A 25351-nucleotide genomic window follows, 5' to 3' on the forward strand; every position below is an offset into this window, starting at 1 on the left:
TGTTCGTTTTTTGTTTTTTGTTTTTTTTTTTTCAAGTAAGTTGCTGATATTTTGACTACAGGATAGCATGGAGCTGGTTCACAAACAGTCCAAAGCTGTGGCTGTTACATGCATGTCCTTCCCTATTGGAGATGTCAACAACTTTGTCGTTGGCAGTGAAGAAGGCTCAGTGTACACTGCATGCCGTCATGGCAGGGAAAAACAAAATTTAATTATTCAAAGGAAAGAAAAATAGTGAAAGATGAGACCCTGCATGCTTTATAGTCCTAAAATTATTTATAGTGCATGTTTACTCCTTTGTCTTGAAGGAGTTCAGAATAGCTGTATATGAATTCTAGTGTGCACTTTTTCCTGAGTAAGAACTTCATTAAAAACAGAAGAAGCTGGAATATTGAATTAGTACTGTGCTGCCTTCAGCAGCCAGGAGTGTGTGTGTTTACGAGGTCAGCATAGATCACTGTGGTTTTATTCATTTGAATTACTGCAGACTATCGGTTCTATAGATAATTGTACAGTAACATCACGCACAAATCTTAAACTGTCTAGCTTTCCTCCTGCTGTGCAATCTATTTTGAAATTGTCTGACTGTATCTTATCAATTGCTTTCTTAAATATAATTGAGTGTCCAGGTTTCATCTCAAATACACATCACCCTTGCTGCACAGCTTTTTGGTTCCAAAATACCCCAAATTGTATCACTTTTGTGTAACATCCTTGCCAGCTCTTCCCCTCCCTTCTTTCTCATCACTCCTAATAGGAGACTATTAGGGATATTTTGTTACTGTTTGGCGTCTGAACTCTCTGTATCCACATGATACTTCTCTTAAGTCAGTGGGAGTTTTATGCTCATTCCTGAGGACTGGCTTTTGTTCGTTGTATGAATGGAAGTTTTAGCTATTGCTTGGAGAACAATGCAGTTAAATGTGTGGACTGGTACCTGTTGAGTGAGTCTCTTCTCCCTGTGGTATATTTTGGCACTTAAGGTTAGCAGAAAATAGACGTTGAAGTTAAGATCCATTTTCAAGCCTGGTCTTCTGTGATCCTGTTGTGATGAAGCCTTTTGCAGTAGGGTAACATCCATACAAAGCAGTAAAATCTTGTGGCTATATTTAAATTGCATTTCAGTGCTCTCTCTTGTCTGCAGATGTACAGTTTCCACATAAATTAACCTTGGTTATGTATTCTAAACAGCAAAGCAGGAATCAGCGAGATGTTTGAAGGACACCAGGGACCAATCACAGGTATCAACTGCCATGCAGCAGTTGGACCTGTAGACTTCTCACACCTTTTTGTCACCTCTTCTTTTGACTGGACAGTAAAGCTTTGGACAACTAAGGTAACTTAAATAGATAGTTCAGTGGTTTTCTTCATAGTCCTTGACACAAGGTGGTGCTGTAATGTAAGCTACTTCAGAAACTGCAGTAAACAGAAGTCAAATCGGGTGAAGCAATCTAGGTTCCTAGCAGCAGTCCCACAAAGAGGAGACAGCTGATAACAAAATTATAGTTAGCAACATAAAGCTTTGCTTTCAGATTGTACATCATTTGTGTATTTCTGATCCATTCTTTTCATTCTTTTGCCCTTTGTTATCAACAATGATTACAATTTAATCAAATATAAATCATGTTGTAAAATCAGTTACTTCATATTATGTTTAAGGCAAATGTTTTGCTACAGTTTTGTAGAGGGCTGAGGGACAGCATCAAAACTGGTGTCAGTTAAACTCCATGAACTCACAATTGATGTATGTATCATTCCCATTGCCAGAATTACCTCTTTCTCCATTAGTTTTGATGCCCTGAGGAATGCGAAGCAGAAGAAGCAGTTAAAATCTCCCAGAAACAGTTTGAAGTGCTGTCACTGGGTTGTCATTGATTTGACTTACAAGATTCTTAATATATTAAATTTACAATCTCTTACAAAATTGGCTTGCTACTGATCTGTTTTATGCTTTGGAAAGCATGCCTTTAGTAATAGCATTAAATTTTGGCTGTGTTACACAGAGGCATTTTTTTTAAAGTATGCAAAAATGTGAATCCCTTTTAAGGTATTGCTGATAATGCTGTTACAAAGTTCTGTATTTTGCCTTACCTGTTAGCTTTCAAATTCTGAAGTACAGAGTTTGGATAGTACATTGTTATTTTTGCTTTTTTCAGAATAATAAACCTCTCTACTCCTTTGAAGACAACTCAGATTATGTTTATGATGTGATGTGGTCTCCAACTCACCCTGCCTTGTTTGCCTGTGTGGATGGGATGGGCAGGCTTGACCTGTGGAATCTCAACAATGATACTGAGGTGAGGCAGTCAGGTTAATAGTCAGATGTAACCAGAATAGTGTTTGTACACTTAAAAAAAAAAAAAAGAGTCAAGAGTTTACCATAGTGTTTTGGTTTGGTTTCTTGTTATTCTTGAATATTCTGTAGTTCTAATAGTTTCTGTGTAGTAGATATTATTCTTCAATTACGGGGTTGTAAATTAAATTACTCCTCATAATGAATAATGGCGGTAATTGACTTGTTGTACCCATAACAAAGGTGCAGAACGTTTGTTGGTGTAACACTGATCCGTGTTGTGAACGTGATTATAGGCCTCCCCCAGTACGGCCCTGGCAGCCTATGGCTTAACAGTACGAACAAACCTGTTGCCCACACGCCGCTGTTGTTCCTATTGCCATAGTAATTCTGCAGTGAAACTGTAATTTGTTTCTAAACTTGGAAAACTGAATGTTTGGGTTTTCTGGTATGAGTTATAAACTTGATTATAGAAATCTTTTCCGAGACTTAGACTTGTTGGATAGGTGAGAGGAAAAACTTGATAGGGAGGCAGTACTTAAATTTCACATTCTTAGAACTGCATATGGAAGAAAGAGCAGGTCTGTAGGGCCATATGCTAGCCTATGGCTTCAGATTGGAATTGCACATTTCTAGCCTTCAGACAGGATTTGACCTCCCAAAGCAGCTGATTTCATCCCTGTCCTCTGTCATGATCTTTCTTGAGATCCCAGGGCTCCTCCTTGCTGTCTGACTGCTGATGTGCTTTTTGATAAGGGGATTTTCATGCTTTGGCCAAGGGGCAGGTGTGTTGTTCTGGTCATATCGCTGCTGATAGCTTAAGGCTACCCAGAGTCTTGGAGTCCACATGCTCTGCCTCGGTTGCAATGTTGGGCACTTCTTTTGACACAGCACTGAGGGAGGGACTAGGTGTGTTCTGTAATCGATAGTTTATGGAATGCTCTTGCATTTTTAGCAATGTGCTTTAAATGGATACAGGTGCCAACTGCAAGCATTACTGTGGAGGGCAATCCTGCTCTGAACCGTGTGAGGTGGACACATTCCGGGAGAGAGATTGCTGTGGGTGATTCAGAGGGACAAATAGTTATATATGACGTGGGAGAGGTATGTAGACCATCTGTTGTGCAAGGTACATTACAAAACACTCAAGTTTCTTTTAGTTTTATTTAGAAAATTGTGTTTAACTTTTTCCCTTGTGATTAGAGGAATAAGGTTTGAATTTTATTTTCAAATTAATGTTTCCTTTTTGTGTCTATTTTGGGTACTCTAGCATAACTTTTTAGCATAACATCTGGCAACCAGTCAAAAAGTAAAAACATTATTGTAAGGCTGGTGAAGTAAGATGAAAGAATTAATGGTTTTCTTTATAGAGATTTTACTTTCTTTGTAACTGTGGCACATGTGAATTCTGACCATAGCTTGAGAAGTACTGAACAAAAAAATTTGCAGTGAAGCAGTCTTGACTTGTTCCTACAGGCAAGCTGGTGCTATTGCAAGCACGTGTACTGCAGTAGTATGTAACTCTTGGTTGGATGAGGACATGGCATTAGTATTGCCCCTTGGAGGCAGCCTCTCAGATGGAGATGTATCGTGCAAGCTTGTAATAGTATTACAAACTTAAATACAGGATTCTGCTGCTTTTATTAGTTAGAGCTTTTGAAGTTCAGACTATTTTAAAAGTTACTCTAAATAAAGGTATCTTTTCTATCGGAACCTTTTCTGAACATTATTTGAGCGCACTGCTGTTCAAAATGAGCTCAGTTTTTATTTATCAGTAGGTTTAAGTAACGTTCTCTTTGTCAACAGCAAATTGCCGTTCCTCGCAGTGATGAGTGGACTCGATTCGGTCGAACGCTGGCAGAAATAAATGCTAACAGAGCTGATGCAGAGGAGGAAGCTGCAACCCGCATACCAGCGTAGATATTTAAAAACAGGCAGCAGAGGTAGACATACGAATGATTTTATGCAAATCATAAAAGTGTAATAAGCATGTGTCAGTTCAAATAATAGCTTAAGGGAGGAATATATGCATTCAGCTATGGACTTTGAAAATGTATTAAGGTCAGTGAAAATCAGATCCTGCATTGTCATTTTTTTTATATATAAATTACGAGCACCTTCTTGGATTTGTGTAACTTTTAATACAGTTAACTTTGACTTTGCAAGGAACTTCTTTTGCAGAAACACTAACCTGGTGTAAATTTGCTATTGGGCTTCTGAAATTTCCACTTTGTAACAGTATATCTATTTCTGAAAAGTAAAAGTTCTGTTTCTATGCTAAGCTTTCTATATTACACAGACTAACCTTCATTAGGTACTAAATCTCTGAAGCATTCTCTAATCTGAACTCTGCAAATTACTCATGGATATGCATGCGTATGTTCCAAGTAAGTCTCATTGTTTATACATAGATAAGCCTCGGGCTCTGGTAGTGGGTAATATATGTGAATAAACATTTGTCTGTAGTTACAAACTTACTTGATAATTGGACCTGAATTAATGAAATACATATTTAATGCCAAGTTCTTTTGTTTGAATTGGTACATTAAAAGGTGAGACTGATTCATAAATAAATATTGTATGAGCACTCGTCAGCTGCCCTGACACTAATCTCTGTCCTTTCAGTAGTTTGAGAGTAGAAAGTTCCTGGGACCTGCTGCTTTCCTTTTACTACACACATCAAGAATTGTTTTCTACCCCCAACCTCCACTTCCTGCCATGGCAAATTTTTATTTTCCAAAGGATAAGGAACTAATTTTGACTTAATTTCTGTAACATGATGATTTGCATTCTCTTAACTACAGAGTTGCTACTTATTTTTTTGTATTAAGAAAGATTTTTTTTTTTCATTGCTTTGTAACATTTTTACTGAAACAAAACCTTTCAATGGCTTGAAACAGAATGGTTGGAATTTCTGTTAATTTTTTTAGTACATCTTTCTTAGGACGTTAATAAATAAATATCAGTTTCCCCATCAAGACTGGGTTTGTGGGGGAGGAGTGGGTTGAGGTGTTTGGGTTTTGGTTTTGTTTGGTGGGGTTTTTTGTTTGTTTTAGGTTGGGGGTTTTGTTTGGTTTTTTGTTTTAAGTAAATATTCTGACTTGTACTAATTAGGCACCAAACCAGTGTTGATGCCTTTAATTTAGGACTCTGTTTCTGGTATTCTTAATCTGCTGCAAGATTATAATTTTGCCAGAAGAGCTGTTTTATATGCTTAAAGGTAGGAAATAGGTTTATATTCCTTAAGCAGCTTTATGTCTAGAAATATTCTTACTGTTTCTTCATTGTTTGTGTTTTAAGGTTTGGGGTTTTTTGTTTCTCCTTGTCTCAGTTCTGTTATGAGCAGCTCATAGAGACACAGGCACCAGTAACAGTAGTTCTGTCTTCAGGAGGTTCTCTTTTTCAGGGTTTGGAAGTGAAATGTATTTAGGCTTCCACTGGTGTTGGCTTGTCAAAAGTCTCCCCCTCTTTTCAATGCAAAGTCATGCTGTTCAGTTTGACATTTGCCTTGTATGTTTTCCTCAACCTCACGACAGCAGGTATCTGTTCAGTTAAGAAACATGCGAACTATATGAAGAACAGGCATATCCTGTGATGATTTTTACCCTGCAGGCACACAAATTCTTAACAAGCAGAATGTTCTGTTGTCTTGATGGCTTTTGGGGGGTTTGTTTTGGGTTTTCTTTTTTTTTACTGAGATTGTTACTTCTCTTTTAATAATACATTTCCTTCAGACTTATATTTTCAGAAATCCAGTAGATAAGGCTTCCTTTCAGTAGGGATTGTGGCATAAACATACAGATCAGATGGCATTAGTTTTACATCATTTCAACCTTTTAATAATTTTCAACAAAACTATTCTGTATTCATAGTGTTCCTTCCTCACAAAATAGCTGAATATAGGTTAAAAAAAATGTAAAACCCATATCTGCAACATTAAGAGACCAACAGTGATGCTAGAGACTGTAAATGATCATCCCGAGAGCCACACTGTCCAGTTTGGGAGCTGTAAGAAATACAGATGCTGTCTTGCATTGTGAAGTCTCCTAAGGCCTTGATCAAGTCCGTCAACAACAAGCTGTGACTAAGATTAAACGCCAGTGGGTACCTTTCATTTTTGTATGTGTTAGAAAAGCGCAGAACAAAATACACAGAGATGGGAGAGAGTTCCTGGGAAGCCTGCCTCTAGAGAACTGCACAGAACAGGTAGTTCCTTAAACGGGGGAGGAAAAAAACAAACCCAAACAAACACAAAAACCCCTAGTAAAAGACAGGAAGCCTTCTAATGGGGATATAGATATGCATGTTGCAGAATAGTGATCAAACTCCCAAGTTCAGTGTGTTGTAACCTCTAGCTCACTAAATAGTATTCAGCACCAAAAGATTTTGCATCTTGCTTAGAGGCTAGAACTGAAGCAGAGCTTGTCTGTGTTTGTAGTATTCAGTTTTTAAGAAACTACTTCTTTATAAGCTGACTACAACTCATCATATTGGCCTGCTGCAACCTTAGCGAGAAATAACAGAACCTGTAATCAGTTTATACCCCTGGGATGTTTAACCCCGAAAGAAGCGTGTGACACTATAGATTGGAGTTTGTCATACTTCAGTGAGCAAGGCTGGAAACCCACCCCTCTCTTCTCTGGCAGTATGGATAGTAGAACTGCTCTAGGACTGTAGAAATCTAAGCTCCCTTATTGCCTCTGACACTTTGCATTTAAAAATTACACCAGATAAACTTTTGGCAAACATTAAACCAGAAATAGGAAAAGCTTTTCTCTTCTCCTCTCCTTTTCCTTAGCATTCCACTCAACTGGAATTCTAAACAATCATATAAAACCAATATAAAAGTCCCTGCCCCCCTCCCCCCGCCCAATAACCTAGTATTTCAATGGTAAAACAATCTAGAAATAAAGATAATGCCTTCAAATTTTTTTTATAAAAAGTTTTCCATTCTGGAAAAAAGCACTCTGAGTCATAAATCCTGTAAAAATTCTGGAGTCTGCTAATAACTGGCAAGTATCTCATTGTGCTTTAAATATGCAACTAGAGAGGTAAGATGTATTACACATTTAGTATTACCGTGTATTTCGAGGGAATTCCTTGTTACAAAGTAGTGCTGCAAAAGAAAATACTGCATGTGCTTATCTAATTACTTTGTTCTCTTACACTTTAAAAGCCAGCACGTTGCTATTTTAATTCCTTTGCTGTAACTAACAGTGAAATGAATTCCTTCAGAGGCTCTGTACTGTACATTCATTAAATGGGTGTGTCTAATAATTAAATTTCAGTCTGTGGTCTGTAATCTGTGGGTGGAAATCACTGGACCCTTTTTCTGTAAACACAAAGAACTGAACAGACTTCCATGTTTTTAAATATTTTATTGTCACGATTGTTAACAAAATGCCTTCAAAACATTCTGTACATTTCAAACTATTTTGAACTGCACTACCCATTATATAAATGTACGTGTAGAGATGCCATGATGTCTCTGTACAAAGATGTACAATATGTACAGTAACATTAAATGCAAGCTGTGCAAGGCAAAGTCTAGGCTACAGATTCATGCCACTGGTTAGAAGAAGGCATAGAACCACAGCTTCCATCAGTTCCTTGTGTGCAAATAAACAAATAAATGCAGGTATATATTAATATTATAACGGAGTAATTAGATTTGCAAGCTCAGTTCAGCTAGAACAACATGCAGCCGACCGGAAAAAATACAGTACTACTCTTGTGAACTTTTTCCACTGCATCACTTGGTTAGTTTGAAACAACTTTTCAGGATTCAGCTGCTGCTTTTTGCTTGAGCTGAGGTGACGGTGGGAGATCGAAACTTTGGAAGATATAAGCCAAATTTATTTTCTATACCAGCAAATGTAGCTGTAGCAAGTCTGTATCCACCTATGTGCTCAGGGTTGGCAGGAGGAAGATCTGAAATTCGAGTTTTTGGGGTAGATTCCGATCCAGAAGGTTTGCTGTTTGAAGAAAGAAAAACAAAAAAAGCCATTCCTTTATTTAAAGTGTTTTCTTAAACCTGAATAACTTTTAGGAAATCTAGACTAAATACTTGAAGCTTTTATCCGACTATGGAACACTGGTAAGGCTGATCTTAATTAATTCACGTCTATGGTCAAGTAGAGTTCAGACCATGACTCATTAGGAAATCAAGGCGAAAACTGAGGTTACATTTTTTAATGAGAGCTCTGTAAATTCTTTTAAACTTCTAGTGCCGTGGGGAAAAGGGACAAGAGATCTTGCTACAATGAAAATACAAATTTTATGTAGTGTATTAAAATAAATACGAAATGGCTCTTTACCTCCTCATCTGGTTGGAAGTGGCCTGCAACTTTCTCTCAATTATATAAGGATGGGGGGGATTTTTTGCCTACTGCAATTTTAAGTACAGGTGCTCAAAGTCACCAAGTTTAAGTGGTCCCATACATGGAAAAAAAAAAAAAGTAAGGTTTTCTTTTTAACTTGGCAAGTTTTTTGAGCAAGCTAAAAAGTAAGTATTTTACTTACAGGCCTCCAAAATCGACATAAAACCACCGCTGCAGAAGTTCATAAGTGACCAAAGTAACACCAAACTGGGGTGAAGATCTGAACACACGAGCTGTTAAATATTACAAATACATAGTGTCAAACAAAGAAAATAATTTCTCAGGAAAGAAGTTAAACATTTTTAACAAGATGTGTTTTTCAGAATCGGACCTTGCAAATACTGTTCTGAGTCCTTAACAAAGCAAGTGTTAATTTGCAGATCTGTCTAATACTCAGAGTGCATTTCTTACCTCCAGCTCCCTTCCAAAAAGCTGAGGGGCCTTCTTCCCTTAGAATCTTTGCAAAGCAGTCCATAACTCCACTGTATGTTGTCTGACCAGCGCGAGCTGCCACTTGCAGTCTTGTCTTGATGACATCAGCAGGGGTTACCAAAGAAGCAGCAGGCACACCTTTTAGAAGAAAAACACATTTAATTTGCACAAAGAATCTTGGAAAAGATAAAACACTTCTAACTGAAAAATACAACTGCAAACTTTAATATTTTTTGCAAGAATTAGACATTACTAAAAATCCAAGTCTTTACGCTTGATGCTAATATAAACTGTTGTGCTTGGTATAACCCTTTTGTGTTTCTTATAAATTTAAAGGCTATAACTGATAGAAAATAAAATAACAAACTATCAGCAGCAATTCTCTCAACAGCTAGGGGTCTGGCACTGACAGTAGTTTCAAATAGATAAGAGGCATTTTTAAATTCATATATGTGCTATATATGTAATAAAAGATATCTGTGACAAAAATTAGTTGTGCACCCTCTCCGTATTTGCTAATACGCTACAACATACTTTGCAGATTACACAGATGATTGATTTGGGAACTTCAGTCCTACACATCCATTTGTTAAAGGTGTAAATCAGAAAACTACTGCTTAAAACACCTCTTCTACAGAAATATGTCCGTACTGCTGTTTGGAGTGTTCTGTGGGAGAACAGATGCTGCTTACTTCAGTAGGCAAGCCATAAAAAGACTGAGGACAGTGAAGGTGTTTTACAAGTCTGCTTAGTGCCAACAGCGGACATTAGCCAACAGTGATGGAAGAACAAATCTCCACTTCCAAGGCACCACTCTCAGCTTTCTAGTCAAAGGAAAGGAGAAAGTTTTCAGAAATGTACTTCACAGTATTTAACTGTGTTATCTGAGGTATTTCTGAATACTGAATATAAAAACGTCAGCCTCTTAAAAAGAGGAACCATCTGCTGATGTAGAATTTTGAAACTGATTTTTACTGCTGTTGAAATTTTAAAATTGGTTAATATTGAATTAAAAGTTTAACAAGTCACTGATTTGCACAGGTGATCATAAAGCGTCACTGATCAATTCAGGAGGTTTTAAAGGAAAACAGAAGCGATGTAGTTAAGCCATCAAGCATATGCTAATAGCAACCACGCAGATTTTCCTTTACAGGCAGATACATTCAGACTGTTCTTCCCTGCTGTGCATGCCTAACGGGAATAGATCAAGCAATCGGGAATTTGGAATTTGCAATTCAGAAGGGCAGATTTCTGTATACGCTATAAAACTGGATCTACAAGATTTACACACATTTTTAACAGGATTCATCACTTAAGATGAGTGACCCAGAAACACTAACCAAACGAAGAGAAGCTGTGAAGTTTGCAATCTAAAAATAAAAACAGTGAGTCTTTCTATATAGAGATGGAAGTTACACAATAATATTTATATGTGCTTCTGTGAGCGCAGTAAGCTAAATAGTTTTTCCATTTCTGGCAGCTCTGCCTTACTCGAGAACAAGCAGGGCTACAAATCTCTTACTAGTTTCCTAGCTGGTCTCTCCCTTCCCTCTGGCATGAGGAACATTCCAACTTGGCAAAGAGCAGGTGCAGCCAAGCTCTGCATCGGGTCCAACATGGGAAATTGCTCTTTACACACAGACAGCTCATGACTGATGTATGTATAGTGATTCCTCAGGACTGTAACAAGTAACAAAAGGCCTGTCAGCCCAATGATGTTTCTGAACTGCACAGATTCCAACACTGAATCGCTCACGATTTAGAGGCTGCAGATCCCTGGTTTTCATCCCAGTGATCTAACCCTTGGCAGAACCTGTCCTCCTGTATCCACATTTTTAAATATCCGCTACTACAGTTCCTACATCTTGTATTTTTATACCATTTGCCATATAGTAAAAACAACTTTTTATCACAGCTGCATATTCTCTTAATACTAAACATTTTTGAGAAGCCTTAAAATATTTTAAATTTCAGAGTATGATACTTCAGCTTCTTTACAAACTAATGCCCTATTTTTAGCAATTACATTTGAACAAAGTTTCCTTTCAGTTATTCAGGAATCCAAAACTAGACAGGTCATTTTCTTCTTAGCTCTTACGAGATCTCATTTTATGTTCATCAAAGATTCAAATTAGCCTTCAACTCTGAGAGCACAGTAACAAGTAAAACCCCATTGAGACAGACAGATCAAATCTGACTACGAGTTGCTGAGCTGCATTACGCTGTTTATCCACATTATGCAAATGTAATTAGTTCTCATCAAAATTACATCGCATCCCACTAAGGATAACAGTGATCAAATTTAGATTAAATCAGATACAATGGTACAGTACCCTACCTTTTTATGGGGCTACTGAATAAATATTAAATATTACTCACAAAAAAAAATTACTTGTAGAAAATATTCTGCAAAATTACCTGCAATGGCTCCAGCTGTAAGGAGATTAAGCCCTCCCACGTGGCCATTTTCATCAGCAAGCATCAGTTTACTATGAGCATAAACAGGAAAGTAGATTGCAGAAAAGGGAATGTCTCTGAGGAAACATGCTTTGGCACCCTGTCACACAGAAAAAGAGACATGCTGCAAGTAAATTTTGTAAATAAGGTTAAAATCGATATCCAGCAAGCAGCCTGAGTCCAGGAAGTACCAACACTTTTGATCTACCAGGTACATAATACAGAAAATAAAATGTCTCGGCAAACGGCAAGATGTAGCGTTGAACTTGAAATACGAATAAAGCACATCTGAAGGGAGTTTCTAGAACCAGGAAGATTCAAGGTTCGCATCTGTAATTTTGGTAAGCAGTGTGTGACATCAATCCTGACATCAGTACCCACGATAAATACCTTGTGCGTACGATGTGTCCAGATGCGATGAAGAAAGCAACAAAGGCCTGTCCTTAGGTCTTGCTGACAACTACCCACAACTACAGAAGCAGCAAGACAAGTCCTCGCATGCCGTTATTCCCACCAAACACAAAAGCGCTACTGAAACACTGGTGAGGACTGTAAGACCGCATAGCGATCTCCACTGATCACCATCTGGTTGACTGAAGAAGCTGTGCTGGAAGGCTAGCAAAAAGAGGGAAACCACCACAAAATGGGAGTCCTTTAGTCAAGGAAAGATCCAGGGAGACAAAACTAGTGGCCTACGATAATACTGCAAGGAGTAGTTCCTGGCCACAACCTGGCATTAAGCATGTGGTAAAAACACTGGAATACTCATAATAAAATATATCTAATATTCTTCTTTTAGTAACTTCAGTCTTCAGTCTGTACCAACTAAAATAACTCCTTCTGAACAAAAATCTCATTTGCATACCCCAAATGTAACGAGGCTCCTGGCCGGAACACCCAAGCGGAATGCTCCCAAGCCAGCAGCCTCCACACAATGGACCCACCTGAGGCCAGTCATCCAGCAGTTAATATAACAACAGACCGCACACATTACAAACCCTACGTGGCTTAAGCAGAAGACCTGATAGAGAAATTCATCCCTTCAATGGTTTTCATGAAGATACTTTATCCTCTGAGTTCTTACAGTTATTCTAAAGAACAGCAAATTTTTTAGTAAACCCAATTGTTTAGTTACTGCAAACAGAAATGGTAATTTTGTCCCATGTACCAAAACACCCGTGATCTTTAGGAAATGTAATGGTCATTAATCTGATCTCCCAATTTGAAACAAAAGCTTCAGCTCTAAAAATTTGCACATTTTTAGAGTATTATTGCAGATCTGTGGACAAATCACATAAAACTGTTTTGTATGTGCACAGCTAATACAACTGCTGAATTTACGTATTACCCCTTGCACTGGCAGAAGACACAGGAAGAAATAGTCTTCCTTGTTTAAGAAAACTAATAGCTTCTGCTCCATTACATCTGATCTGTAATGACGGCAGTAAGTATACCTCCAGGGAAGGAATCTGTTGACTGGCATTCTGCTGAAGTACAGTACAGTACAGGCTTTTCTTTTAGTGGAATTTGTTATTGACAAATCCTACCACTTAACTTCTTAAAAATCTGAATCCTACTCAACTCCATTACTGTTTCACTGCCATCAAATTATTAAGACAAAGACAATATCCTGCTGCAAAGATAACAATAGAGATAACAGAGATTCAAAATACACATAAGAAAAACACACAGGGAAAAGCTAAAGAAACTTTTCACAAAACCCCACCAAATGAAATGATCAGTGCCAGCAGGTCTGCAATACAGGACTCCCTGTAGCTTGGCATGAAAGCCCAAAGGATAGAATGGGGGAGTATTTTTTTGTATCCCACTGCCATTATATAGAAGTGGATTTTCTTCAGTTTTCCACTGTGGGGCTGCCCTGCAGGAAACGATTGGTTTTAAGTTCAAAAGGTTTCTTTGTTTTTAACAGGTTTTGTTTCAACAATGTCAAAAATTTAGCATAAAACATAAACCGATGAAGCCACTCAAAGCAGAAAGACGTACCTTATAAAGACCAAGAAGGCCTAGATCTTTTATAACCGAGAGGGCACTGACTCTGGGTCCTGTAGTAATTTCTCCTGCTACCTGCAACCGAATCTTTACAATCTCCAGCGGATTAGTGAAAATGACCTGGGAAGCTCCTGCCTGCAAATCCAAAGAAAAATAAATTGCATTACTGGAACACGTGGCGACAGGTTGACTTTTGCAAGGTGCCGAGTGCCTTCACTTCTCACTGCATTGGCTGATATTCTCATCTAAAAATACATGAGATATTTAATAAAGCACCTGTCTGGAAGTTAAAAGCCCCAGATCAGAAATCATGGGTTTGCACAAAATAATTTTTACATTTATATGTTTATAGTCCACAGAGGTGTATTAATTCAGTTTGTCTCTGCTTTTCTCTTTAACATCACGTTCTACAAGTTGTGGCTGTGTTTCTAAGACTATCAGATATTACACGAAATACTAAACTAAAATAATCATTAGACTTGTGCTATTAGAGCATCAAACACATATAAAGAAGATTTTATGTTTATTCAAAATAATCTATCACCGATGTGTAGACATGTTATTTGCATTTAGTGGTGACGCTGTTTAAAGGGTAAATTTGCATTTAATGGTGTAATTTTAAATTAACAGAAAAGGTGTTTGGAGTTTTGTTTAGCAGCCTTTAATTGTCCTAAGTGGAAACAAAATATAAAATTTAAATAGCAGGAGTAACATTTCAAAATATGATACCAGACCGAAATGGGAATCACAACTTTCTCTGAGCTGAACAAGACAGATTTTACACGCCGGAAATACTGTCTGTTAGCAGTGCTGAAGGACTATCTTGCAAACTTCCTAGCAACAGTGCTGCAGAACTGCTTCAGATTCTGCTCTTTAACCAAAGACTTTCAAAGAACTATGTTTCAGATTTGAGAGAGATTCAGTTTGACAGTCCAGCTTCAGAAGCATGTAAACCTATTTAAAATGACATGTTTAGACTTCTCCCTGGCTTGCTGTAGGTACTACCATTCACTTCTGGAGAAGCGTGTGGTTCATCACAAAACAGCTAAAGTTTACTTTCTTTTTCCCTCCTCCTAAGCCACCTTTTTTTCATTTAAAAATTAAAACCACTTCCTTAAATTTTATGGCAGAGAACCACTTGTATACAGCCAACTTTAAAAAAAACATTTCTTCCATAATTTAAAAGCTCCTCTTAATCCTGATCTATTCCTCCTACTCATCAAATTTTAGTGAAGGAAAAAGATGCAGAACATCTGCGATTAAAGCTTTTTTCCACTTCTAAACTGCCCAGGAAATAAACTCTGTTATGCCGGGGGGGTGGGGGGTGTGTGTGAAGGAAATCAATAGCCTGCTACAGCACCTCCTGGACAGCATGCGCGTCGTTCTCTGCTCACTGAATCGGAACTAACGAACGCTAATCCCTTCTGCCTTTAGCACAATCTTCCTCTCCAGCAGCAGGCAGAATAAGCTTGAGAGTAGCCCCGAAGCATGCCTTAGAAGTTGGTAACTTGAATTATTCTAGACCTGAGGCAAAAGAGCATTGCAAATCTCAACAGCTCTTACTGGGAATGACCAAGTGCTTGGGCAGTATCTCCGGGATGGGCGGTGTGAAGCATCCAAATCTTCACTGACTGAGCTTCCGACACTTCTCTGAACCTTTACCAAGCGCACTGCCATCCTTTTATTGCAAGCCCTGTTTATTACTTCACTCAATACTGACATTTAAAATCATCATCATTATGGCTTTACTAAGCACCTTAACCCAAACAGTGGGAGATCAACCCTTGCTTTTGATTAATTATCGCCACTGTAGTACTTACTTTCTTTAACACTTTCCACTCAAATAATTGGTCTAGTTTGTTAATCTTCATTTTATTCTCTTACTTCTTCACCCCTTTGAAAGAAAATCAGAGCCTACATTTTCATGGACACTTATTGCAACCTGGAAGACCACTGGAGCTCCCAGACCAGCCAAACTGATCCCATCTTCTGATCCTTGAACTTACTGCACTGTGTTTACTCAGTTACCTGACACCACTTGTGTCCAAAGCCATTCTTCAGACTCTACTTCTCATCTCACTTTTCCTTTATAATTCATGCACACCTGTGCATGCAAGATGAAATGGCTGTCCTGCCAGGCAAAGTTCCAATCTAAATAAAACTTATAAAATTCTCATCTGGCAAGTTCTATCAAACAATAACTGATTTTTTTGCTTGTGTTGCATTACACAGAAAACCAATTTCAAATGTTTATCATTTCCCTACATAATTTAAAAAAATAATTTTGGTAGATACAACATTAAGCAGAATGCTCTTACTACATACTACAATGCAGCACACAAAAAAAATCAAGTAATTTTAAACACTAGGCTAGCAATTCACTCTTTCTAGACAACTACCTGCTACCCGCCTATTAAATATTGTTTACATATATATGTGCAATTCTATTTTTTTAATATTATAAATTAGCACATGCTGCAGAGCAGCCAAAATAAGTCTTCCTATTTGCCTAACACCCACCACAGAAACACAAATAGGCCAATTTGTAAACATTTCTATTTTCTACCGTGAATTCAATCTTCCTGCAATTATCATTCTCCTCTCCTAGGTGCACAACTGCCTACCTTTCTATTAAAATCAGCACAGCCCTCTTCTGATACAGAAATGAAAAGAGAAGACTCTAAACACAACACATTTTAATAATGTAGTAGTAATACTAGTTATACATACAATGTTACAGATTGTATATTGTTAATAAAGAATTATATATTACAACAATATTAACGCTAAAATATCACTTGATGATTGGGTTATTAAGCAAAATAAAATATAAAGAAAACCCTAACATATGGTTATATTATCAGCAGAAAACCATTTGAAAAGCTCTTTAATTACATTAATACTTTGAACATTGAGTATTCACAGTGTTGACAAACTTCTCAACAGTCAGCTTTCTCAAAAGGAGCTGTAGCTGTCGAGATACCCAGTTAAATGCTCCCTATCAGCAATATCCACTTCTATCCAAGTCTTGACTTTTTATACTGTTATACTTGGAGCTCAGCAAACTTTTCTGCAGAGCAGGGATATGATTCACGTGAAGAGGAGCACTGAATTCACGGGAGTTGCATCAATGTGTTAAGTCCTTAGACACATCACAAATACAGATAAAGACAAGAATTGATTTTAATACAGAACATGTAACACAAGAAAACTCACTTTTTCATGGTGTATTTTTTAAAATGAATACGATGGCTGTTTTTTGTTTCTTTGCTTGCTTTTTTTCAAGTAAATGGTTGCCTGTCTATCTGAGGATGAACGTGTGAGGCGGAGAAGAGTGCTGCCGGGGGAGCAGAGGAAGAGCACTCCCCAGAAAAGGGTGCGGAGGAGAATGACACAAAGGATCCTCAAATAAAAATGAACTGGCAGTGTGCAGGGCTGCAATACAAATCTCCATGCTTCTGTGCAAGTCATTGGCAATCACTGTCATTTTTTTTCAAAATATCTTTCTTCAGCTGTCAGCGATGTATGTTAAATACACGTGCACATATATATATACACACAGAGGTATATATTGCAGTTCTTTTATTTCTTTCGGAGAAGGTGCACCAAATCTAGATTTTCCGCCCATAAAAACCTCCCTTCACATATAAATTACAACAGACACTTTAAAAAAGGTTGACAAATTTGTTTCTGAATGGAGGTTATTCATACACATCAAAAATACCAGTAATAAAAGCTTCTACTTAACCTTAATGTCATGTAAAATAACTCTACAAGGAGCAAATAAAGGAACTAAATCTGACAGCAAAGGTTATGAGAGAAAAGATGTAGTTTGAGATCCCACAGCAAACGCCCCATGACATGCCAAAGGCTGAAGGAAATACACAAATGACCCTGCAACATGAGACCTCTTGCCCTTTCCAATTCCACCCGAGAGGCATATGCTACAAAGGGGGAGAGGCCTATTTCAAGCCCTTCCTTCCTTCCTTCCTTTTTGAAACCACCACATCCTGGACCATAACTATGTCCCGTACAAGCAGCTAAAATAAGATGTTACTTAAAACAGTCTAGTTTAAAAACATCAAAAGAACTTGTACTTCTTTCTCAAGGCAAAGCTGTCATTGTTCATGCACATGCAGTAAGCTTACTGTCTCTTTTACTAAAGAATAAATTTCTCCCTAACTTTAAATGTCTAAAGTTTAATTCTGCTTCTAACTTTATCTGTTTAAAGTATATTAAAAGCAGTAGAGTATCTTCAAGATTTTGAAGGGAAACTACTGACAGCTATAATTCTATATTTTTGCATTTGTTAAATAAAACCAGTAACTTTTTAAATTATTTTTTCAAAAATAAATATTTGTCACATTCCTATTTGCCTGATAAGCCTATATGCATTTTTGGGTGTATGTATGTATAAACACATGTAAAAATTATTTTTACAAATATAAAATATTTAAACTGTTACATTTAATGTTTAAATATATAAGAGTTTTTAAATCAGTGGTAAATTTGGACTTCTATGTATACGTATGTGCAAACACACACACGCACCCCCACACACCCCTAATCATCAACAGATGCATTGTCTACACCTCCAAGAAGGGTTTCGTAGTCTCTTTCTGTCTGGCACCACACATCCTCTCCCTCCCCGCAGCATGAATTGAAAACGTCTTTCTGATGAAACAGGATTCATCCATTCAAAATGCTCAGCACCATGCACACTGCACTGATGGGAAGAATCCATTTTTTTCCTGAGTAACTGACAGGAATTACAGCTTAAAATCACAGGATCTTTGTCTATTGTAACAGTACTTACAAATCATTTACACAGCATTAGATGTCTACTTCAACATCGCTTCCCAGCTGAGGACAAACAGTTGCCCTACAGCACCTTGCCCTTCCCCGTCTCCTCACTCGCGTCATGCCCGTGAGTCCCTTTGAGCAGCGCTGTCCGTATCAGGAACGCTGTGGGGATACAGGAAAGCATTGCCCAACCCTCACTCAGTCCCCCTGCAACTCAAAGCTCATGGCAGCTGAAGACTCCAAAGGCAGGAAAGCAGGCTAATCACTGAATTACAATTAAATGTAATTCAATTAATTACAGTAACAGTAGGGAAATTGTTTGCTCTGAATATGTGTGAGTGCAGATAGTGCTGTTGATGATGAACAAACCAGCATACTCTCGGGAAGGTAGGAAGATGGGAAACCAGTTTCATCCATCAGGGACCAGAGCCCTTTCATTGACACGTATGACCTGACCGCTGTAACTGAGCTGCCCCACGCTGCTGTTCTGCACATTTCAAATACAGCTACAGCTTGGGAGCAGCTGGGAATATTTGGTCTCTGAGAGAGCAGACCCTACACTTCCCAATGACATTTACATTGGCCAGCAGCTCACAGGTAGGTTTCAAAGAACACAGGGCACAGGCTGCCTGCGGGAGGTCCCTGCCCTGCAGCAAGGAAGGAAAGACAGCAGACAGGCAGCTGACCAGATAAACAGGCCACTGCACAGCCTGGATGTCTTTGTTAATGGCTACAAGAACAAAGACATTTCCTCTTACTGGGAACGGGAGTTTATTCCATGACCTTACAGGAGCTGAGAATAACTGGAGCCTGAGAAGTAAGATTTTGGCCAAAGAGATCCAGTCTCTCAGAGCTGCTGTTTCTGGAGAAGGCACGTGTCTGTGGGCAGCCCCTTTGCTGGACGGTATAGCACTTCTCGCAGACACTCCAGAGCTGAGGACACTGAACAGCCTACACAAGGTGAAAAGCACGTTTTGAATTTAGCCTATGTTAATAGTGTACTATTAGCAAAGTATTTAAGTGTCAAACAATAAAGAAAAGCCCCCAAAAAATAAGTTACCCAAATCTAGATGCTGAAAATAACCTTGGCATATATAAAACCCAAACAGTCCCTCAGTAACCCACCATTTTGTACGACCACAGAGTGGAGGAACAGAATAAAGGAAAAACAAAGAAGAAAGTTTTGCATGCCCCTGCACATACCAATGGACTAAGCCTACTTGTGGCACTTCCTTGGATGTAACTGTTGGTTATGTCCCATAATATTTTTGTAGAAAAACAGTATATAATGAACACTAGATCAATACTGCTTCCAAGCAAGTCAACACAGAAAAGAGCTGTCACAATGAGGATGAAGAGCACTGAGGATGAGAAAGACTAACATATCAACTTGCTACTGCTTTAGTCAGCTGATACTTTCAGACTTTTAGAATAAACTTCATAGGCGTGCTAATAAAAATTCGGGTATTTAGGAACACATGAAATTGCTAAAATGGAACTAAGAAGCAGTATGGACAGAAAAGTCATCAGCTGGTAAGATATCACATGATCCAGAGGAGGCTACAAAGAAATTAACATCCCTGAGGTTGCTAAACTGTGGCCAACACCTTTCCTACAAAGGCCAACTTTGTTTAAACTTCTTCCAGATTGAGTAAGCTAAGTGTTGGCTTGAAAAAGGAGATGAGAGTATCAGCTAAAACAGTCAGCTAGAACAAAGGGCTGTGTTTGGACAGATTATAAATCTGCTCAGCTTCACAGAAACATCCCAATTTCTGAAAGCTTATCTGAAACTCAGATTTCTCCCTAATTTTTGCATGTTTACTACAGTAAGATAATAAAGTTACTTTGCAAAAGGAGTACCTACCAGGAACTGGGAAAGCCTCTAATGTAGATTTAATTTAATATTATACATATCAGTACAAAAGAATGTAAAATGTTAAAACTGATAATCCGATGTTTTATTTTAATTATTAACTTAACCACAACACAGAGAAAAACACTAATGAATTATATTCACTTCTGTTATAAACGACCTGTGTGTGCTTTCTGTATTACTGAGCTTTCCAGAAAAGGTTAGTCTTTTACTAGCTATACATCACAGCTGCTTTCTCACATTTCTCAGAAAATAAACTTTGTACACTGACAGGTGAAGACTCAAGCATGTACCAGGCTGCCAAATTCAATCAGGGAGAACTATAAGCAGCTTCCCTTCAGGGCTGCTTCTTTGAATTAAAAGTTTGCAGAGGTCAACAACCTTTCTGCCCCAGGTTTTGTTGTAAGCTGAGGAGGTTTTTTACCAGCCTGTCAGCCTACTCAACTGGAAGTCATTAGTGTTCACCACTACAAAAGAAACTTAACTCAAGCCTTAAACATTTTATAGGGTTAACAACTGTTGGGGAATCCCACAAATGAAATTAGCCAATGTGCAAAACAAAACAAAAAAAATCTATCATCAGTATCAATTCAAACCACTTTCAGATTGCTAAGAGGTCCACTGAATTACAGCTCTCCATCTCATCAAAAACACGATTTGTTTTTTACTGGATTTAGATGATGGATGCAGTTAATATCTGGAGTAATGTAGCGACATTTTATATGAAGTCAATTAAACAGAAAATTCACTTATATCTGTTAGATGAAAGATAAGACTATACTGTTCAGTTTTTCCACATTTTTATAAGCAGAAAAAATTTCACATAAAGGAAGCTGAAGAGTGTATTTCTTTTCCTTCTTAAAACCTTCATCAAGAAATAGATTTTAAAAATTGTTCTAGCCCCCACTCCCTCTGCCAAAGGAAACTCAAACATGACCTCTATAATCCATTCTCAAGGACTACCTCTGTCTTTCCAAACTAACCATGAATGCCAACCCAAGCAAAAGTATGGAAAAGGAGAAAAGGCACCTTCTCTTTAGCCTTTTGTGAATAAAAACCACTGCTGAAACTGAAAGTTAGAAACTGGTCCAAAATAAATTGTTCAAGCATATAATTCCAAGGGATGTCAGCTCAGAAGTATGCAAATCTTTCCAAACAGAAAAAGTACTTTTTTTTAGTTCTTGTGATTGGGAGGAAAAAGGGTAGTTCTCTTCAAATTGACAAAGCACACCCATCAACTGTCATTCCAACTATATTGCACATGACTGAGAATCAATTTTTCCTAGGAATACAGGACAAATACTTACACAGCCTCCAGCAAGGACCTCTGCGGGGAGTGGAATGGAACCATCTTTCTTAGTAAATTTGTCTCGGACAAAGTCATTAACCTAATAAAGATACAATACATTACACACAATTTTAAGTTATTTTTCCTCCATATTAACATGTATCAAGTACAATTGTAATCACATGTATTACAGTGCTTGTAAGTGGTCATCTTGCACACATTTTAGGAAATAAATCCTGTGTATGTTAACAAACAAAAGGATGCCAGGGGAAAAAAAAAAAAAAAGATACGTACAGTTAGCTTAATAGCCTTTTCTGGAGCAACACCTATCAGCTGTGGTAACAAGCCTATAGAAACAAAGACATCATAAGGCAACATTATCTTCCTAATACAGAAACTAGTATTTTGCAAGAGCTCTACAGAATTGCCCTTCTGCACATGGGATATCCTTTGAGATGGATGGCGTTTATGTATGTGATGCTGCTAGAGCACTGCATATTCAGACCAATACAATTTTATACTAGGATTTCTGTTGGAAATGGTAATGAAAAGGGTGACTAGATCTGCCTTCCACAACCAAGTCAAGCCTGATGCTGTTGCTGTACAGAAGGAAAAAAAGAGTAAGGACAGAACATACACCTTGGAAATGTCTACTACAGAAGAGTTTTTTTGACTTTTTTATCCTCTTAATATAATTTTCCCATAAAATTTGCAATTACTTTTGAAATAGGAGAGTAATTGTGAGATATACACATGACTATAATGAATTATCAACTCCCTTCTACTTGACTCACTAACCTGAGTTTTCTGAAGGCTCCAGACAAGTAAGGATATAAAGAATTTTCTCTTGTTCAATCCAACACGGTAGCACGAATTTCTTTAAACCCTATTACTATTAGGTATCTTTTATCTCACCAAAAGGAAGCGTTGGTGGGCAGAAACTGATTTGGAAAAGGCCCTTGCTCCTGGAAAATAGCTACTATCAAAATGAACTGCCATTTGACAAAAGCACATACACTTTTCTAGGATCTAATAGGTTTAAGAAAAAAATCAGTAGATGGCAGTCTTAACTTCCTAACATACAAGATTGTAACAGTATCTGTTATTTTAAAATCCATTTTCTCCACAGTAATTTTGGCATATGTATAGATTATAAAACTTAAAAGGCTTATTTTTATTAGAAGTGTTTATTTCCTAATATTATTCCATGGTTAGGGAATATCAGTTTGTCAGAAGTGTTTGCCAGTTACCTAACAGAAAATCCGATGCTAATTATATCAAGTATCAAATAATAGCAACAAAACTGCATCAATGCAGTTTTCCACTGTTAGGTGAAAAGAATAATAGCTAAAAATTCATTTAAAATATTCAAAATTACCAAAAGTACTCAGCCTGCAAAATTTTTATACTACTTCCTTAAAAGGAAGCTCAGAACAAATGCACCTAAATAGAAAGTGCAGCAGTTAATATATGCAGTATAATATATAAAATATAAGTAAGATATTACAGACTTACTATGCTAAGGAAAGGTAGTTATTAAATATAAAGAAAGGTTGACAATAACAAAAAGAAATGCTGCCCTCCCAGCCACCTACCATGAAAAGAAAGTCCAGCTTTGCAGGGCCTACGCTTTCAAAACCCAAAACTACCAGACAAAACAACTCAAGACAATCCCCCCCACTCCCTTTTATGAAGCTGAACTCATGTGCCAGTGAGCCCGGGACTCTGCATGGTCTAGTGAGGGAACTTAGAAGATACTTCATTAGCTGTGAAGCTGGATATCAGAATTCAAAAGTGTCATAGCGTTCTTAACCAAAAATTTTAAGCTTTTATTTAAAAATATGAACCTTAAGTATGTATTCAGATCTTTTTTTTTTTTAAACTGCAGTAAATGGCTATATTGCACTGTTATTTTACAGTACAATTAGGATAATCCAGCTCAGGAATATAAGCACCCAGTAGCAGACCCACAGTCAACTCCATAAATGTTTCTGTTACTCAGTTTAATATACTTCCACACTCCATCTAATCCTATGAATTCAAGACCTTAGTAGCATGCTGACCATGAACTGTAACATTTTCAAAACAACTATATAAATTTCTTATGCTAAACAATCTCAAAGACAATTATAAAACAGACTAAAAAAAAGTTTAACAAGCTGACATTGTTTCAAACAAGTACACTTTTCCTTAAGTGTAAAGCATTGCTTTTAACTCATCAATAGAATCAACCTTGATTTCAAAGTGTTTGAGAAAGCTTAGAAAACAAAAATAAAAATAACAAATGATCAGTTTTAGAAGCTGCTGTGCAAAAACATGTGGTTGGGGTGGGCGTGAAAAGAAAGAAAAGAGTACTGTAGAATAGCACTGTAGAAATAGAGTCATAAATGTAACTCAAGGAGTATTTGCTTTTATGAAAGATTTTGCAACAAAAAAAGGAAGCAAATTTACCAGTAAGATATAATTTACAGAGATTGCAGCTATTTCATTAACATTTTCACTGACATATTCCTCCCTCTATTCACACAGCAAAATCCTGTAAGATTACAAAAAAATCTTTAGCCAGTATCCACAATCACATGCAAAAACTTCTCAGATAGTGTCCTTAAAGGACACTGTCCAATGTCTTAATCAACGGACCACATTGCAAAGCAGAAAAAAGGCTGTGACCATCACAGAAGTGAGTGATTTTGCTCCAACTAAAAAAAAAAAAAAAGTGTGCCAATTAATAAATACCTCACTGATCCTTATGAAAATCGTGCATTTCATTAAGTTATGTGAAATGACAATTAAAAATAAAGAATTAACTAAAAGCCCATTTCAGAAGACTGGCTAGCATGTACCCTCTATGTAAATCACCTTATTGATGTGATAAAAACCCTTTCAGAATCTTCTCCTAAACTGAAACAAGATACAAGATAGCTTTCAACCTAACTGATAAAACTGATTAAAAGTTGCTTTGAATTCTTAACGTGTATTTTAGAGGAGGGGTTTTTATTTTTTTAAATTACAACATTTATGAGCTCCACTGTTGATATTTTAAAGTAAAATAAAGCAACATAATACAACAGCAGGATGCAGTTTCTTGTTCACAGGATAAAATCATAAAACAAAACTACCTGCAAAAGTATGAGGCATAAGATCTGGCATCCAGTTTTGAAGGTACATTACAAAATTAGTCTCGCATCTCTTAACAAAAAATATTTGCAGTAAAACAGATCTTTATTCCTCAGATGCTAATCTGCTCCTGATGTTTGGCCCTGGTGAAAAGGTACAATCCTCAGTTTGTGAGATAACGGTCATGTCCACAACACTCACACCCCAGAAATTACGACTTTAAACAACCTAAGCAGCAAGAAGCAAATCAGTAACAATTAAAAAAATGACCAGTTTTTCTCAGCAATTGTTTACGATGAACAGTGCTCAGGGTAAGATAAATATTCAGCTCTATGGAACAGAAGCAAAATTGTTCATGATGTCAAGTTTGCTGGTTTTCCCACAACAAACTAGCTGTTGCAGTATTAAAAAAAACCAAAACAAAAAACCACAAAAACAAGCAAACAAAAAAACCCCCAGGAAATCCCTGACTCAAGATTTTTTTTTTATTCACTTACCTCTGTAAAGACCAAAAAAGCCTTCAAAACGCAAAACCTTTTTGAAGCAATCAAAGCTGCTTTTATACATCAACTCTCCTACAACTGAACCAGAGGAGCGTTGATTCTGCATACGAGTTTTCACCAGGTCTATGGGATACACTGCAGTAGCACCAACAGCTGTAAGAAAGCATTTGGAGTTTAATTTCTGCAACACCATTG

At 37.4% G+C, this 25351-nt stretch overlaps 2 protein-coding genes across 2 annotated transcripts in view; one reads left to right on the plus strand and one right to left on the minus strand.

Moving 5' to 3' along the window:
- Nucleotides 1-61: 61 nt before the first annotated feature.
- On the plus strand, nucleotides 62-4880 carry LOC104528189 (cytoplasmic dynein 1 intermediate chain 2; the record flags this gene model as incomplete). Its single annotated transcript, XM_010172119.1, has 5 exons — nucleotides 62-192; nucleotides 1189-1336; nucleotides 2157-2297; nucleotides 3272-3397; nucleotides 4100-4880. Coding segments are annotated over 5 exons (660 nt in total), but the record flags the coding sequence as incomplete, so codon positions are not given.
- Nucleotides 4881-7695: 2815 nt separating this feature from the next.
- The window catches only part of LOC104528188 (calcium-binding mitochondrial carrier protein Aralar1), a 29021-nt gene continuing 11365 nt past the window's right edge, over nucleotides 7696-25351 (minus strand). Inside the window, exons 7-14 of the mRNA XM_010172118.1 lie at nucleotides 25151-25309; nucleotides 21831-21883; nucleotides 21556-21636; nucleotides 13567-13707; nucleotides 11524-11662; nucleotides 9085-9243; nucleotides 8816-8906; nucleotides 7696-8268 (exon numbers count right to left, since the gene is read on the minus strand). Coding sequence (XP_010170420.1) covers nucleotides 8079-8268; nucleotides 8816-8906; nucleotides 9085-9243; nucleotides 11524-11662; nucleotides 13567-13707; nucleotides 21556-21636; nucleotides 21831-21883; nucleotides 25151-25309 — 1013 coding nt within the window. The 3' untranslated portion in view covers nucleotides 7696-8078. The remainder of the gene's footprint in view (nucleotides 8269-8815; nucleotides 8907-9084; nucleotides 9244-11523; nucleotides 11663-13566; nucleotides 13708-21555; nucleotides 21637-21830; nucleotides 21884-25150; nucleotides 25310-25351) is intronic.

Source organism: Antrostomus carolinensis, unplaced genomic scaffold (genome assembly GCF_000700745.2).
Source record: "Antrostomus carolinensis isolate BGI_N321 unplaced genomic scaffold, ASM70074v2 scaffold12167, whole genome shotgun sequence".
Lineage (NCBI taxonomy): Eukaryota > Metazoa > Chordata > Aves > Caprimulgiformes > Caprimulgidae > Antrostomus > Antrostomus carolinensis.